The sequence below is a fragment of the Monopterus albus genome, unplaced genomic scaffold (assembly GCF_001952655.1).
Source record: "Monopterus albus unplaced genomic scaffold, M_albus_1.0 scaffold207.1, whole genome shotgun sequence".
NCBI classification, from domain to species: domain Eukaryota; kingdom Metazoa; phylum Chordata; class Actinopteri; order Synbranchiformes; family Synbranchidae; genus Monopterus; species Monopterus albus.
The window spans coordinates 452,151-468,521 of record NW_018128087.1 but is presented as its reverse complement, the minus strand read 5'-3'; the positions used below and the strand labels follow the sequence as shown (position 1 = coordinate 468,521).

Below are 16,371 nucleotides of genomic sequence, written 5' to 3'. Positions count from 1 at the left end.
ACTTTTTGCTTTGCTATGACTACTATGACTTGAAACCAGGTTCAAATAAGGCTTCTTTTAAAACCTTAACAGGAACCTATAAAAACTAATATGATAATACAATCCCTAAGTCATTATTGCTAGGTTTTTTGTTTTACACTGAAGCCATGATAATAAATAATAACCACACATATATGATCTCCAAATCAGAATATGGGCAATCTGAACTTGGAAGTGAAGCAAGTGAAATACAGCAATGCATTTAAAATATAACAGGGGCTGCAATATCACATTGTCTGGCTCTCTGAGGCTCCTGGGCCTAATTATGTACCAGTATTTTTCTTCCTTAGAGGCAGACCTAGAATTCATTGCAAAATCAAAGCACAACAAACCTCGAGGCAACTACAGTAGTATGCATATTGTACTTGTGTATGTTAGTCATTAAAGTAAAATAAAACAAAGTGGGAAAAATATGGCCAACACACTATCACACTATTAATAATAAAAGTATTACACTACTGTAGATTATTTTAAGCATGTTTACTATCATCACCTGTTTGTCCAATTTGAAAAAAAAAAAATTGCAATGGACCCAATTCACAGCAAAAGTCAACCTCATATTTATGTTATCTGCTATTTGTTACCATTACTGTACTACACTTGTTCAGCTTTGTCTAAATTTGCCATAAAGTTCATCTGCCATGTTGTCACTGCACTGAGAGATATGTTTGAAAGAAAACTCACAAACAAATTTAAACCATGTAACACAACCACATAATGAAACATGGCACGCTGTCATTCGTAGCAAGGAGGTCAAATCCAGCTTTTATTGCTGCAAAGAAATTCTCATTTCGTTTGATAATAGCTGGTTGGAGCTCATTTCTGAAGGAGAACAGTTGAGCTCTGATGTTCTGGCAGAGCTGTTCTAAAAACGGCCCTTACAGTCTAACTCTGTAGTGTGTGCAGGTGTTTGCACTCACCTCAGGGTTGGTCCACTTGGTTTTGATCTTCTCGGCCATCTGTTGTGTACAGCCCAGTAGGTCATAGCCCTGCCTGCTCTACAGGAGGGGCAGACAAACAAACAGTAAGCACACTGCAGAGATTCTTTCTGTGCGACTCGAACAAAAATAGAAAGTCCCGCTGAGCTACTTATTATCTCTTAATCATTTTAAAGAGCACCAAATTAACTTGTGCTTTACTGATAATTGTACAATTCTGTACAAAGGCAAACTGGGCATGCTGACAAAAACAAATATTAAAACATGCCAACAGTTAAAGGATGATTCTTTTAGAAGACGTTTCACACACAAGAAAGTTACGGTGCATCAGTCACAGGCTGCAGTTCTTACATATCAAGTCTGACATGCCACGTGCTCAGTGGATGAGGAAATCATATCCCTGCAACAGGAAACAGGAGAAAAGCTAGAGTATGTTTGTGGCTTTGGGATGCCATTGTGTGTGACCCCTGCCGTCTCTCATCAATCCATATGTGGTCGTGATGTAAGAGGAAGCCAGTGAAGTGTGCTGCTCTACTTCTCTTTACCAGATATACTGTACAGCCACAGGGCAGAGGATGGCATTCTGCCACTATAAACTACAGCCAGCACACCATAAGGGTTGTTCCTACTCCTGCTAGGTGGTTGGCTTTCTAGAACAATGTTCAAATGGAGTTCTTGCTGAGATTTCCTGATTCCATGTATATTAGGTGTCCCCTAGCGCCCAAACCTTTGACTTTTCAAACCATTAATTCAAAGCTAAGCCCTGGTTTCTGATGCCATCACAAACCTATTAAATGGCCCTCTGTGCAGTAACACAGTTTCAATGCATCAGCCTGCTGATAACATCTGAGTGGTACTTAATGGTGCTATACTCCTCACAAACTCAACACTCTTCAGAACTAAACTGACAATGGAGTTACTTTTACATACGCTAGGGTGAAACCAATATTGTGTCAAGGCAAACAGATACTGTCGTCATAATGTCTAATTTCTATTGCAGTTTTCATATAAATTATTTATGTAGCCGTACAACCTAACCAACTTATAAATGATGTCATGAGACATTTGTATGTAAAAGTAAAACACGGCACTCTTAGAGAGCCCTGCTAAGCTGACTTAAAGACTACAGGGCCTACAGATATTGGCAAACTACTTAACTCCTCAATTAAAAATGCAAACCAGATAAGCGGTGAGCTGCATACATTATGTTATACATTACAGAGCTGCAGACATTGTGGAGGAGTAAGTAGAGTAGAGAGCATGCAGTAAATCACACAGTGCTGCTATAGCAAATATAAACCTGTCATGCTCTGAGCGTGCAGCTCACCTTCTGCCAAATGTAGGCCTCATGCAGAGTGATGATTTCATGATCCCTGTGGTCACCTTGCACAGCACACACCACACAGATGATCTTCTCATCTGGTTTGCAGTAGAGGGAGCCTTCCTGCCCATGCTCCTTGCAGCGCAGTCTCTCTACCGTCACAGTGTCCCTCTTCCCAGCGTCTCCTTCAGCCAGGACCTCCTGCCCTGCCTCTGCACCCTCAGCTCTGTCACCCAGCTCGGCCTCCACTGGCCAACCATTCTGGGCGCCATTTCTCGCCTCAGCATCCCCGCTCGCATCTCCATTATCTACTTCCATTGCAAGAGGCGCCATCCCCTGACCCTCCGCACCCTCCTCCTCCTCGGCTCTAATTCTGGAGTCTCTGTTGGTGCCAGGTCCATTAGCTTGTGTCCCCTCATGGTTATAAGGCATTAACGGGTGATGTGTGCTGTTGGCATGTCTTTCAGCATGGACCAGGCAGAAAGCAAAGCTGCAGATGTGGCACACCTGTGTCGCTGGTTGGGCCTCATCGGGCTCGCATGCATCACATGTACCATCCATCTGTGGTAGCTCCTCCAGGTCTACTCCTATGGCTCCTTCCTGAGTGTCCCATTTGTGTTCCATGGTGAATAAAAATAATTCTGGGGATGGGAGGAATAAATATCATACATGACATGCAGAACAGAGGACAGATTATTAATAGCATTGACCTTCTGTGAATAGCTCTCATGCTGTATTTGCACAGGGAAAGTCCAAGATCAGGGCTAATCCCCTCTGATATAACATTCCAAGATGAGTCAGAGACCACAGGAAGCAACATCCAGTGCAAAACTATCGCACCAGCTGCACAAAAACACAACATTCTGCAAAGGCGATAAACAGGAAGATCTGTCTGCAGCAAGTGAACTGCCTCTGTGTACAAACACACTTCGTTTACTGCCTCACAAAGAGAAAGTGCCTGTGCCCTCAGCAACAGCCACACTCTCATGCTCTCACCTTTCTCTGCGTGTGGTCAGACCCTGACCTCCTTATGTTTGGTTCTGCTTTTGTCTTTTCCCCTCTCACCCTCACTTCAGTCCACTCTGGAGTAGTGAGAGTGAAACAATGAAAAGAAGCCATGGCGCATGTCTGGTACACAGAACACGCACGTATTTTCTTCTCTCCACACTTTCTTTTCCTCCTCGGAGCCTCTCCTGAGCACTGTAAGCGCACTTTGCCACTGCCGATAACAAACAACTAGTAGAAAAACTGCTGTAACGCACCCCCCCCTTCTCCTCCTCCTCCTCCCCCCTCTCTGATTTACAAACACAGAGACATTTTCTCCTTCCTCTGGGGCTTACGAGTTTGCAACCGACTGTGGTGCGTACTTACTTGTCTGTTTTCCTCCCTTGCTCTATTGTTCTGTCTAGAGCTTGTTTTGAGATAATGAAGAGTCACTGGAGGTGTTAGCCTGACGGCTAACTTCCGTAGCACAACGTTGTGTCTTGAATTCTTACTGAGCTGTCGGCTGATCTACTTTCAAACGACAGTAGTAGAGGGGGCTCCAGCTTCGATCCAACAGTGTTTACTTCCTTATTTTCATCCGCTGGTGTCTGCCTATTTCTACTTCCTGCTTGTTGTACCGTGTGCATGAGAACAGCAGAGACACACAGAGGTGGGGGAGAGAAAACTCGCTTGACAAGCACAACAAAGACCGTGAAACTCCGAACCGGAGACAGATGGAAAGAGAAGCATTCTCACAGTGCTAAAGTTATGCCAAAAGATATTGTTGCAACGCTATATATGTTTAAATAACAAGAGTTCTACACACATATAGACATTTCCAGGATATTTAAAATCTTCAGCAGTAGGCTACTGACTGTACAACTTGAATTTTAAGCATCGTTTCTCTCTCTTCTTTCAGGGTGTTTGGAAACAGTAGTCATTCTGGTTGTTTTATTTCCCCTGGTTGTTTATGAATCAACTCAAAATACAGTGATGATAACTGAGCATAAAAATGCTAATTAGCAAATAAATAGCAAAACACACACATACACAAAACAGTTTTTTTTTTTTTTACCTTTGTCTTTCTGTTGGCCAGTTTACTTTAGTAATTGTTGTTGCATAGCCTGTTTTATTTTATTAAAATTATTACCACATTTCTATTGTAACAGGTTGAATGAACTTGGTCTCCAACAATAAAAAAACTATAAAATTGCTTTATAAGAAAGACCATTCCAGTAGAATGTTATATGGAGAGCATGGCCAGGCACATGAGACACTCATGTTGTGACTAACAACACATTCAGTAAGAGATTTTGTACATGAAATGAGATTTGATCTGAGAGCTGTCTCCTAAAAGTTCCAAATTTGACACTACAAAAGACAAAAGACAAAATGTCTTTGGCCATCCGACTTAGATCGGTGTCCCAGTCAGTGTAGCTGCCTTTTAAATAGCACACTCACGTCTGTGACCACTGGTCAGTGCAGTACAGATAATGTACTAGTTCTTCTGGGCGTGGTAAAAACGTACATTTAAATTGTCTTCTGTTTAAAATCAGTGACTTATTTCTGTGTTTTCTTTGGGGAATGAGGCAACATGATTGAAAGCATATATATTTATAAAATGCAGGCTTATTTTCCTAGTGGGGTTTTAAAAGTGCACATTATTGGTCATACATGGGCTCCATTATTGAGAAATGACACTAAAGTCAGTGAGAGACACAAGGCCAAAGCAATCATTTCAATACAGGAAAAGGTTCAGCTGGAAGAGTAAACAAACTGTGGATTTTAACACTGGTGTTAATGGGGAGTTTCTAATTATAATGTCTGCTTTCTCCTTCTGTTCATGTCCTTACCCTCCATAAACTAGCACTGAGAGACAATGGAGCAGGATTAGAGGTCTGGAGAGAGAGAGATGAGGAAAAACAAGCTGTTCTCTGTAGAGAGATCTAAAGAGACTATTGAGCCGGGCTCCACACAAGCACTATTTGGCAAATAATGGTTGACTGTTACTCTAATTTGAATGGCACACCATAAATAACCATAAACCACATTCCAAGTAAGCCTCCAGCACCCGCTTGATTTGGATGATGATGCTGTCTTTGCCAGAGTTTTTGGCAGATTTGAAGTGGATTGCCACCAGAAAGAATGTAATATTAGACCATAAACAGAAAGGATGGCTCAGTGAAAATACATTTCATTGGTGAAATTTAATGTGCCCTGGCATGAGGTTTGCTTAAGTCACACTGCTGAAACTATTAAAAAAGGAATTGTGTTTCCAGAGATCATTTAATTGTAACAGATGTATGATTCTGATTGGAGTTGTAGTTGAAACTGAGAACACAAACTCAAGAAGACATTCGTTTTATTATAGAAACCATACTGCATGGTGAGTGTGAAGTTAGGTGGTCACTGTTCTTTAAAAATAAATTTTCACTGCATTAAACTGCTGAACAGCAAGAGACAGCATCATTGTGCACTCTGTATAAAACTGAGAACAATTAAAAGGCTCATTGACTTTTAATTCATTAGAACAAACTCTCAATATAAATACAATACGTGTCTACTAACTGAAATGTGATTTTTTTTTTTTTTATTTCTGTACCCTGGGGTTGTAAGGAAACGACACATTACAAGCAAATGGAGCTAAATTTGTTTAAACGATTTGTTTTTCCACAGCTCAGAAAAGCTTGTGCATGGAAACTGGTAACACAAAGAACATCACGTTCTCAGAAATGCCAGCCAACAGTGAACGGGTGAGCTTTGGCAGAGAAGCACAGCAGACAGAAAACACTTACCTAATCCTTTTGTTTTAACAGGGTTTTATTGAAAAGAGGTCAAGGTCAGGTGTTGGTCTGAGATAAGATGACGGTCAGTGCAACAGCACCGCTCTGTCATAGCAGCACTATACTGAGCGAGTTAGCATCTCTCCCCCTCTCCCTTCCTCTTTATCTGCTGATATTTTATTCCGTCTCCCATCCCTGTCTCTTGTTTGCCCTCTGGATCATTCTCTGGATGCTCTTGACTTTTCCATGAGTCTGTCAACCTGTCAGAACTGTGCAGCATAAAACAGAATCAATACACTGTTTTGCAATGTAGTTTATGGATTCCCGAAGCCTGTCTCACATAGCAGCATAAGTAAACTTTGATGAATAGAACCTTTACCCCCTTCAAACGTGAGCTGCAACATGGGCTGAAGTAAAGAGAGAACTACTGGGGCTAAATTAATCATGCTGTGGGTTTAGATTGTGAGATATACTCTTGGTGCTGCACTTGCATCAAGGATGTAGTGTTTGTTTTCTGTCTTTCTCTTTCTATATGTGTGTTTGTGTTTAGGGCAAGTTGAGGGAGGGGCAGCTGTCAAGACCGATCAGAGGCAGTGAACAGTGAGATACAGGTGAGGGAACACAGTGTGTGCAAAAAGGGCACAGAGAGGACAGAGAGAAAGGGCAGCATTTTTCAAAAGCTGCCTTAAATCAGAATCTTTCAATATTCCTCCGATAATGCAAATATGTTGTCAAGGCGTGTTCAAATTGCAAATGTCATTCAAAAGGAAAACTACATTGCATTATTTTTATTATCATTATTATACCGGAAGTAATTGTAGTGATTGCCACCTTCTCTAAATGCAAATCAAAATACACTTAACCACTTTATAGACAGCATTAGCTAAAGCTAATACTAATACAGACTAATACAGCAGTCCTGCAAAAAACAACAACTTCCCTTCACGAAGGGAACATGTATCTGTTTTCATGAGGGGTTGATTCGACTTTATGGTCATTTCAGAGGTTGTGGTTGATGGTGCTATTTCACTGTATTGCGTTATACTGACAACTGTTACTACAATGTTTTTGTCTGCCCTCACTGATACAAATGGAGTGTACATGCTTTGAATGTTATTGGCTTTATCCTAAATTTATAGTCAAATTACTCAACTGAACAGCATGATGGCATCATAAGTAAATGATTTAAGTTTACGTCTTTTAAATAAGGTGGAATCTTGTTGAGTGATACCTTCTTGTCCCTGAGATGCCTTTTCTCATCACTGAGCCAAATTTTTTTTATCAGTCATTGCTAAAAAACCCAGTATTATAGAAACTACTTGGTTTTCTAGCAGCTAATTTCTATTCAAGGTCAAAGGAATGGAATCGATCCCAGCATGCAGCATACATTCATGACTCCTTGGACAATTACACAACAACAGATAAATTATAGGCTGTTGATATTATGCATCTTATATTCATCAGTCAGAGCCAAATGTGCTTTGATTGAAATGATTAAGAAAAGATAAATCAGACAACCTCACTGTAAAAGTTGTTGGTGATTTGAATACATACATCCACACTTTTTCAGTGCCCTCGATCATAACTACATCCAGAATGCATTATTGTGTGAATCACACAAAGCACCAATTCATTACTGTCTGCTGTCTAAAGCGATATTTAGAATAATCTTTCTCTCTCTCTTCCTCTCGTTCTCTTTCAACTGAAAATAATACCACCTCCCACAGTGCTGATTGAATGAATCTGAGGTTAAAGTTGAAAAATTAAGCATGTGTGGTTCCACACTTCATGCACACCTTTGCAATGAAAACTTTATCTCTCTACAATTGGACGAGTGTTGTCTGTTGTGTGACAGTGTGGTTAACGCGCCTCTGTAAGATTTATAAGGGCTAGTGTGTGTATTTGTACATACTGTATATTACCAAAATTCTGACATTATGAGCAATATAGCACTTCACAGATAATGATACCATGTTAATCACAATCATCTCTTAACCTCTTTAAGGGTATTAAGCTTTACAAAATGTCATAATGGCCCTGCCCTCTGTTCCTGAGAAACACAGAATCAATACCCAACATTGAGGCTGCAGCCTTCCATCAATAGGTCATTTAATCAATAATCCCCTGCGAGTACTGCCTCACTGACAACATTACAAATGTACAAAATGATCAGATAATCTGTGTTATTTGAATCAAGCTAATGAATTATGACTCTTAAATGCTATAACTGTTATTTTTTTCAATTCTCAAATGATTATTTTTTGCACTTAGATGATACATGAGGACAACTAAGGAGCAATGTGCATTTTAAAATCTCAGAGAAAAGTGTTTGCAGATGCAAGTATTTTACATTCTGTATAGACCTCTTGATAAACAATGATTTACATGCTCATTTTTCAAGTCTTACTAAAGTGAAACTCTTAGCTATACACCTTTTCTTAGACACTGAAGCAGGATATCAGATGGACAGAGCAAAAAGAAGAACCAGTGAATCACCATGTCTTGGCATATATTCTCTCACCTAGCCCTGTTTGATCCAAACACTGCTCTTATCAGCCTCTTACACACACCCTGTGACCAAGGAAACTGTCCTACACTGCTAGTCGTATGGTAGAGTTGTGCAACCATTAGTTTCCTGTGGGGATTCAGGGTCCACTTTTGCTCACGTTGCAGAAATAGCGTGTCAGGGGACGATGGTAATAACGTTTAGAATCAAACTTCCAGCTCAGCTAAAATGATGACTTTGAAGTCTTGCTGCACAGTAATTAAGCTTCGGCTTGTATTCTTGAAGCAAACTGAAATCTATCATACATCTGTATATCCTTTCATTCCTTAGTTACAAGTAGGAGAAAGTTTCATGTAATGTGCATGGATTACGTTTCTATTTGTTTTGAACATACACAGTAGCTTAGCTTCAGCAACAGCTGGGAAGTGAAAAGAGCCAGGCGGTAGCCCCACCTGCACCTGATTATAAAATTGATTTTTTTTGCTTTATACAGTTGAAATGTGACATGTCACATCCCTAGAACCAGTCTGTAATGCCAGGGGTCAACATGCCCAGATCCCCAACCTTGTCTGCTACCCGGCTTACATAGCACCCGTCTCCAATTCCTATTCCTGCAGGTCAAATGGAGCCATCGGAGGTGGTTCCGGCATCTCGTCAGGATGTCTCCTGAGCGCCTTCTGTTGGAGGTTCTCCAGGCATGTCCAACTGGCAGAAGGCTCCAGGGTAGATCCAGAATATGCTGGAGAGATTATACTGTATATCTCATCTAGCTTGTTAACACCTTAGGGTCTTTTAGGAGGAGCTGGAAAACATTGCTGGGGAGAGCGACGCCTGGATTACCTTGCTCAGCCTACTGCCACCACAACCCAACTCCAGATAAGAGGCAGAGAACTTACAGATGGCTGGGTGGTTGACATGGTATATGATGTCATGTTCAAAAGCAAGACTAAATGATATTTCCAGGCAAAAGAAAGTAAAACATTTTCTTTTCACCAAACAGCAATAGTATACATGTATAATATATTTCACAATAATCCAATGAAGAAATATTTTTTAACATTAAATAACTCATCACTCAGATTATGCTACAAAGGGCAATATTAGCAAAAGTGCATTCTACTTCAGTTTCTATTAATAAAAATTGGCAAAACTGGTTCTAGACAGCAAATCATCACCCTGTCCTCAAAGCTCTGAACCCTAGACTTGGTTAGTTCGAGAATATTTTTCTCATTTACACTGTTCACTTCAAAGCATTAAATGTGAAAACATTCTTAGAAATAATCAGCACAAGACACCTATAGTGCTTACTGATGAGATATGTACCATCCAAAATGTTTTCTACTAATAGTATTTTTAGTATTTCGTTTTTACAATTACTAATTTCTTCTATCATCAGCTCTACAACGAACTGAGTCGTGGACATGTGTTTTTGAGAACAGATGGTGGGAGTGCTCCTATTTGTGTGGGAGAGGTCTGCTGGTTGAAGAAGGGAATGGAAACTTAATCTGCAAGCATGAAAAGGTGAGCTGTGTATAGACTGTAGATGTGATGATCCTTACATCTCCTATTGGATTTTATGCTCAATGGAGTGATTTTGGTAAAGGGGTGTAACAACAGAGCTGCATCTAATTGCAAAGTGTTCTTATGAAGGAGTGTGAATATATAGCAGTCCAAATATTAATATATAGTGGCACAAACAAACAGCCACAGCCACAGACAGGTGATATGTTTTGTAGGATTTTTTTAACTATTCTCTTTTTGCCTGTACATAATGATATATTATTTAGCTTCCACTGACTGCTGCAAAAATAGGACAAAGCAGGGGTGTGGAGTGTACTATTGACTTGGTGAAGACAGGCAGGCCATATAGTGAAAGTTGACACCATATACAGTAAGTGCTGCATTCTGGGTTGCCAATGATACTACTTACTGTGAATGGTGAGTCTCTAAAATGCCAAACTACATATCATATGACCAAGTTCTGGAAAAAAAACATTGTGCATTTGAGACAGTAAGAGCTTTATTGAACAACTAAATGTCTCACATGGTAATGGTCTTTATAAACTGTTGGACTTTTTCTTTCTTTTTCTTTTTTCTTATGTTAACAGAGCATTCTTTGTTTTGTGAAGTAGCCCTGTCCTAATCTTGATAAGATCAGTTGGTTATATCTGTAGATTGATACTCTATTCTCTCAGTGGACATAAAAGGTCAAATACAGTGAGTGGTTTCTTTACTCTTAACCTGCTAAGTTTGCCGGCTACATCTGTGCTTCATCAAACAAATCTGTACTTAGCTCTGACTCACACTCAGAATAGAGAGCACAAAACTTCTGTGTTAGTAAGCTTTGAATCTGAGGAACAGGTTGTGTAAATAAAAAAAATATGGCTGCAAAATGAACATCACTGAAACAAACATCAAACATACTAGCTTGCATGCAAGAATACTTCAGTAAGTAGGCATACATTTCTGAGAAGTATTGTGTCCTTTTTCAACAGTCATGCGTGCTTGGTCACAGCTGGACCTTGACCTTCCATGACATCATAACTGAGGAAACAGTGCAGACACTAACAACAATGACATTCAGTGTTTTCCTCTGTGGTCCCTCTCATAAGGCCCCTTAAATGTGGGTGCAAGTCACAATGCTCCTTTGTGCCCCCTGATGTATGGCATCCTGGCACCGACATGGCCCTGGAAAGTTCTCAAGATGAATACCCGTGCCAAAAGCCTTCTGACCTGCAAAACTCTAGATGGGGCCCCCTGTGGCTCTACCTTTTTAGCATGGGAACTTAAAGAAAGCTGAAAGAGAAACAAATCCAAGGTGAGAGCAGCAAATGTGAGAAAAAGAAAGAGACAGCTTTGTATAGTTAAAAATTTTGCTTTGCTCATCTAGGCAAAAGATCCTTTTATTTGGCAGCCAGACCAGTCAGGCGTTCAAAATTTGGAGTGTGCTGATGATGATTTAAGGCTTTCCATGCACTTCTTGTTTGGAAAAGAAAAAGGAAACACATTTCCAAATTAAACCTGGTCTTTAAAGCAAAGCCTTTCACATCACAAGCCTCTTATTATCTTGTCATGTTGAAGCTGACCTACATAATTTCATTTGTGTCCTTTGACCAGAACTTAGCATTTATCTTAAGGTAACTTTGCACCTGTCAGTCAAAATGTGCCAACATGAACCTTATTTCTTTCCTTGCCGGAGTGGAAAAATGGGGAAAGATGAGGGAGTGAGACTCCATTTGGCTCAATCACTGAAGTAATTACAGATTTAAGGGTAAAAAAGAATCACACAATGTTCACTCAAACAGCTACCCCTGCAGCCAACAAAATGGAGTTGAGTCATTTGCGTGAGAGTGTGTGCTGCTTGTGTGACTGACAGTGGTGAGAAAGAAGAAGCAAGAGACAGAGAAGAAGAGTGAGAAAAAAAGGAAGAGTCGGTTATAGAAGGATAGAAGCTGAGAATAGTGTTGGTGAAAGGGTGGAGTAATGTGGGAGGGAGAGTGAGTGAAAAGATGAAGATTGAATTTCATCTTCACAGATGAGAACACTGCCTGCGAGCAAACAGAAGGATGAAAAGATGACCTGCCGCTGTTCGCTGACTGAAGATTGGACAGTCCCCCATCTTCCTGATGGCAGCATCTCCTTTATACTTCCTCTCTTTGCTGTAGGTTTTCCACTCCCAGTGTCTAATATCAAGTCTTAAAACAATTATTGGACTGCCAGAGGGTGAACGTAGTAAGGAGCCAGCATGCAGTTGTTGAAGACTACCTGTCACAGAGAACAGAGACAGCTGAAGGGAAGGGTATACAATGACAAAAAGGAAGGGGTGTAAAAAGAAATGGTGACATTTTAAAAATGGAAATTCTAATGACAGTTAAGCTGCTTACTTATTTGTCCAACACTGGGACTGTGTGAGTGCACATTGGTGGTCTATTGGTCCCCTGTCTTTGGGGGAATGCAGTACTAGTCAGAGCAAAAGCAGATTATGAGATTAAGTGGTGTGATGCTGGAAAATAAATAAAAAAAAGATATCTAAATGAATACAGTAAGAACAATGATGCTAGAATGTTGCACTCTTAATAGAACGTTTGTGTGGTGTGTATGTATACAGTAGTGTGGCCATAAACCGGATTAGTCGTGTTGTTTGGATATGCATTACTGCATCATACAGTATGATAAAGTGCATTGCATCAGGTAATGCAGAGGGGGCAGAGGGGTCACTTAGTAATGGCTTTACTTGTATGGAAGTGGACTGCCAAATCAGTAGGACTGATAATCTGCTCTGGGTGGGAAATAACCTGCAGAGAATCACAATGACTTTATTTCTCCTGTGTGTAGACTTGGCCAGTCTGCTGAAGATTTCCTCAGGAGTACACCTCGTGATCTCATGGGACTGAATTATTTTTACATGGGACATGTAGTATTACAATAGGGGCATTTATAAAGAATGGTAAATATAAAATCTAATCTTTGATGGTCATCACTGCAGGGCCAACTGCTCTGCCTTTTGCCTACTTCCTATCTTTCTATCTCTCATTCCCCCTGCCCCCACCTCCCATTTCTGGTTCTTGCTGTGTGCTTAGAAATAGGATCTGAGAGGCTAAATTGAAAATGGGACTGCTCCACAACACTCAACACATTACAGCAGATGTGTGGCAGAATGTGAGAGGGGGGAGGGCAAAAGTAAAGTGAGACAGAGTGAAGCAGAGAGACAGAGCGAGGGAGAGGGAACAGGGAACAGGGGAATAGTGGGAGGAGGAAAGAGAAAGGTGTCAAAGATAGACATGCAGTGGAAGGCAACTGACAGACAGGAGTACAGAGGAGGAAAAAAGATGAGAGCGAGTGAGGAGAGAGAAGAGGAACCGAGACAAGTTTAGAGGCTCTCAAGCACTTTGCACTACCAGCATAGCAGATGCCACATTCTGTCTGGCACAGTGATCTGTGGGCCCACTCTATTTATACCCTCACAGTGTCACTTCAGGGCCGGCACGACACTCACTGTGCTCATGCACATCGAGCATCATTCTGCAGCTCTCCTACAATGACTGAAATGAAGCAAGTGAGAGAGGCATACACAGAGACACAATGGGGACACAATATATATATACTGTATCTACAGTGGTTTCAGAAGGGGTTCAAACCTCCCTACTTTTTGCAGACTTTCTTGTAGATTTAATTTGATAAAATAACCCATTTCCCATCAGTCTACACTCAATTATCCGTAATGACGAAGTGAAAACATGTTTTAGAAGTAAGCTAGTTTTGCACAACTGGATTTAGGCAGTTTATACCATTCCTTCAGGCTTAAGTCCTCTGGTGGGTTCTCCTATCCCTGCAATGAACTCCCGACACTCATCCTGACCAAGGCCTGGACCAGGGGTAGTCCTGGTGGTTCAGGTCTTGTTCCTAGTAACACTCAAAATATGACACTTGCAATTGAGCTCTGGTGCATCCTACTCCTATCCTCCTGCACCTAATTTAATGCACTGGATATAATTGGGAAAGGCACACACACTGTCTGCATAAGGTCTCATAGCTGATGGTGTGTGTGAGAGTGAAAACAAAGCCATGAAGTTGAGCAAACTGTTCACAGACCTACAAGACAGGATTGTGTCAAGACACAGATCAGGGGAAGGAGACAAGAACATTTCTGCAGCATTGAAAGTGTCCAAGAGCATGGTAGGCTCCATCATTCTCAAATGGAGCCTTCATAGATCTGGCTGCCAAGCAAAATGGAGTAAATGGTGACGAAGGGCGTTGGAGAGACCGGTAACCAAGAACCCTAGGGTCACTATGAATGAGATCCAGAGTTCCTTTCTGGAGATGGGAGAACCTTACAGAAGGACAACAATCAGCGCAGCACTCCACCACTCAGGCCTCCATGATAGAGTGGCCAGAGGGAAGCCATTCCTCACTAAAAGACACATATCAGCCTGCTGGGAGTTTGCCAAAGGGCACCTGAAGGACTCTCAGACCATGAGAAGCCAAATGGTCTGATGAAACAAAACTTGAACTATTTGGCCACAATTCCCAGTGTGTGTGTGAACAAAACCAGGCACTGAGCGTCATGTCAGTAATACCAATACAAACACAGTGGTGGCAGCACCAGCCTGTGGGGATGGTTTTCTGTGACTGGGAGACTAGTCACGACAGAGGGAAGGATGGATGCAGAAAATGATGGAGCCACTCTCAATAAAAACCTTCTCCAGCGTGCTCAGGATCTCAGGCTAGGGAGAAAGTTTAGACTTCAACAAGACAATGACCTGACCCATACTGTCAAGAAAACACTGGAGTGGCTTTGTGAAAACTTTGTGAAAGTCCTGGAGTGGCCCAGCCAGAATCTCTACCTGAACCCAGTAGAACATCTCTGGAGAGATCTGAACATGGCTGTGCAGCAACGCTCCCCATCCAACCTGGGTGACCTTAAATGATCCTGGCAAGAAAAATGGAAGAAAATTCCAAATAAAAGGTGCCAAGCTTGTAGCTTCATCCTCAAGAAGACTTGAGGCTGTCATTGCAGCCAAAGGTGCTTTAACCAAGTACTAAGTGAAGAGTCTGAAAACTTATGTAAATGAGATCTGTCAGACTTTTATTTTTAATAAATTTTCAAAACATCTCATCCCTGTGTGGGAGAGAAACCTTGTCAGGTGTTTTGATGTAGAGACTCCCAGGCTGAGGATAAATTACATTGTGCTGCAGGTTTCTGCAGACCTACAGTATAAGCATGTTTAGGAGATCTTCACCATCATTCACACTGTTTTTATGTTTGTTACAGAAGTAAACAGAGGCTTCCTACTTCTCTGTGGGCCAGTCCAACCTGTGTTTTCTGAGCTGGTGCCTGACAACCCTCCTGAATGAATGAGTGGGTGGGCCCCGACATCAATGTGGTGGGACCACTGCAAATCCCACCCAGCGATGAATTCTCTATGTCAGAAGGCTCCCACTTGTTTGGTAAGTCTGCATGGCAGGGACCTGGTCACAGAAAGAGGAAACAGATTAGGGGAAAAGATTACAGATGAGTGTACAGCCACTCAGCTGCAGGCAGAGGTACCTTCAACCAGTTGGATAGAGTTGTAATATCACCTAGTGAACGTAATAATTGCCTAGACAGGTTCAGGTCCATCTTTGGTTGCCCACTGACACCATACAGTAGCCATCAGCTGGTGCCATTGTACAAATGACTCTACACATTATCCAGCTACTTGTAATTATGTAAAGAAATGTGACTGTGTGGTTAATAAGTAGCTGAAGAAACCTTTGCTCCCCTTAAGATTACTCAAACAAGCGGCAAGTTGTTCAGTGCTATTCTCCCATCTTTACAGGAAAGCTTACTTTTAAAACAAATAAATGGAAGATGGTTTTTTTAGTTAGTGGTGAAGAAAGACTGACCTACAATATAGAGCTGGACTGTTGACATCAAAGAGTAAAGTCTCTGAATAGTCTGGGTATTTGGTCACATAGAGATGGCCATGGTCCACAGCAAGTCATCGACAGGTCAGTATTACGTATACTTTACAGATAATGTGTTAGTATCAAGTGTCCATTTGTTGCAATGACAGATTTGAAGAGTATTGAAGAGTATTTCAGTATATCTGAGGGACAATTCTTGAAGATTGGTCATCACCTCTCTTCTATTTTTATAGGAATTATCATGTCATGAACATACAACACCTGCTCATGACGAAACAGCACTATGATCTTGTTGTTATATCAGTTTCAAAAGTCCTAACTTGTTTGGCGTGGAGTTACATGCCATTCTAACAGACATAGTGTGCTCTATCCAAGCAAGCTGTTAATCATTTA

The 16,371-nt window shown here is 41.1% G+C and overlaps 2 protein-coding genes and 1 long non-coding RNA gene across 6 annotated transcripts in view; 2 read left to right on the top strand and 1 right to left on the bottom strand.

The window, feature by feature from the left end:
* Positions 1–4,112, bottom strand: part of trim44 (tripartite motif containing 44) — a 45,546-nt gene extending 41,434 nt beyond the window's left edge. The window contains exons 1-3 of one of the 2 annotated variants that reach the window (XM_020618560.1): positions 3,670–4,112; positions 2,305–2,939; positions 960–1,037 (exon numbers count right to left, since the gene is read on the bottom strand). In XM_020618560.1, coding sequence (XP_020474216.1) covers positions 960–1,037; positions 2,305–2,922 — 696 coding nt within the window. In that variant the 5' untranslated portion in view covers positions 2,923–2,939; positions 3,670–4,112. Of the gene's footprint in view, positions 1–959; positions 1,038–2,304; positions 2,940–3,294; positions 3,551–3,669 lie in introns of those variants that run through there. The other variant, XM_020618561.1, reaches the window with a different exon arrangement.
* On the top strand, positions 3,631–9,470 carry LOC109970768 (uncharacterized). 2 transcript variants are annotated; one of them, XR_002276454.1, is made up of 3 exons: positions 3,631–3,657; positions 9,189–9,294; positions 9,368–9,470. It is a non-coding gene; the product is annotated as an uncharacterized LOC109970768 (long non-coding RNA). The 2 variants fall into 2 exon arrangements; XR_002276455.1 differs by lacking the exon at positions 3,631–3,657 and adding an exon at positions 6,616–6,676.
* A 5,952-nt stretch (positions 9,471–15,422) lies between these two features.
* Positions 15,423–16,371, top strand: part of nr1h4 (nuclear receptor subfamily 1, group H, member 4) — a 10,046-nt gene continuing 9,097 nt past the window's right edge. Inside the window, exon 1 of one of the 2 annotated variants that reach the window (XM_020618554.1) lies at positions 15,423–15,519. In XM_020618554.1, the coding sequence (XP_020474210.1) occupies positions 15,423–15,519 (97 nt within the window). Of the gene's footprint in view, positions 15,520–16,031; positions 16,063–16,371 lie in introns of those variants that run through there. The other variant, XM_020618555.1, reaches the window with a different exon arrangement.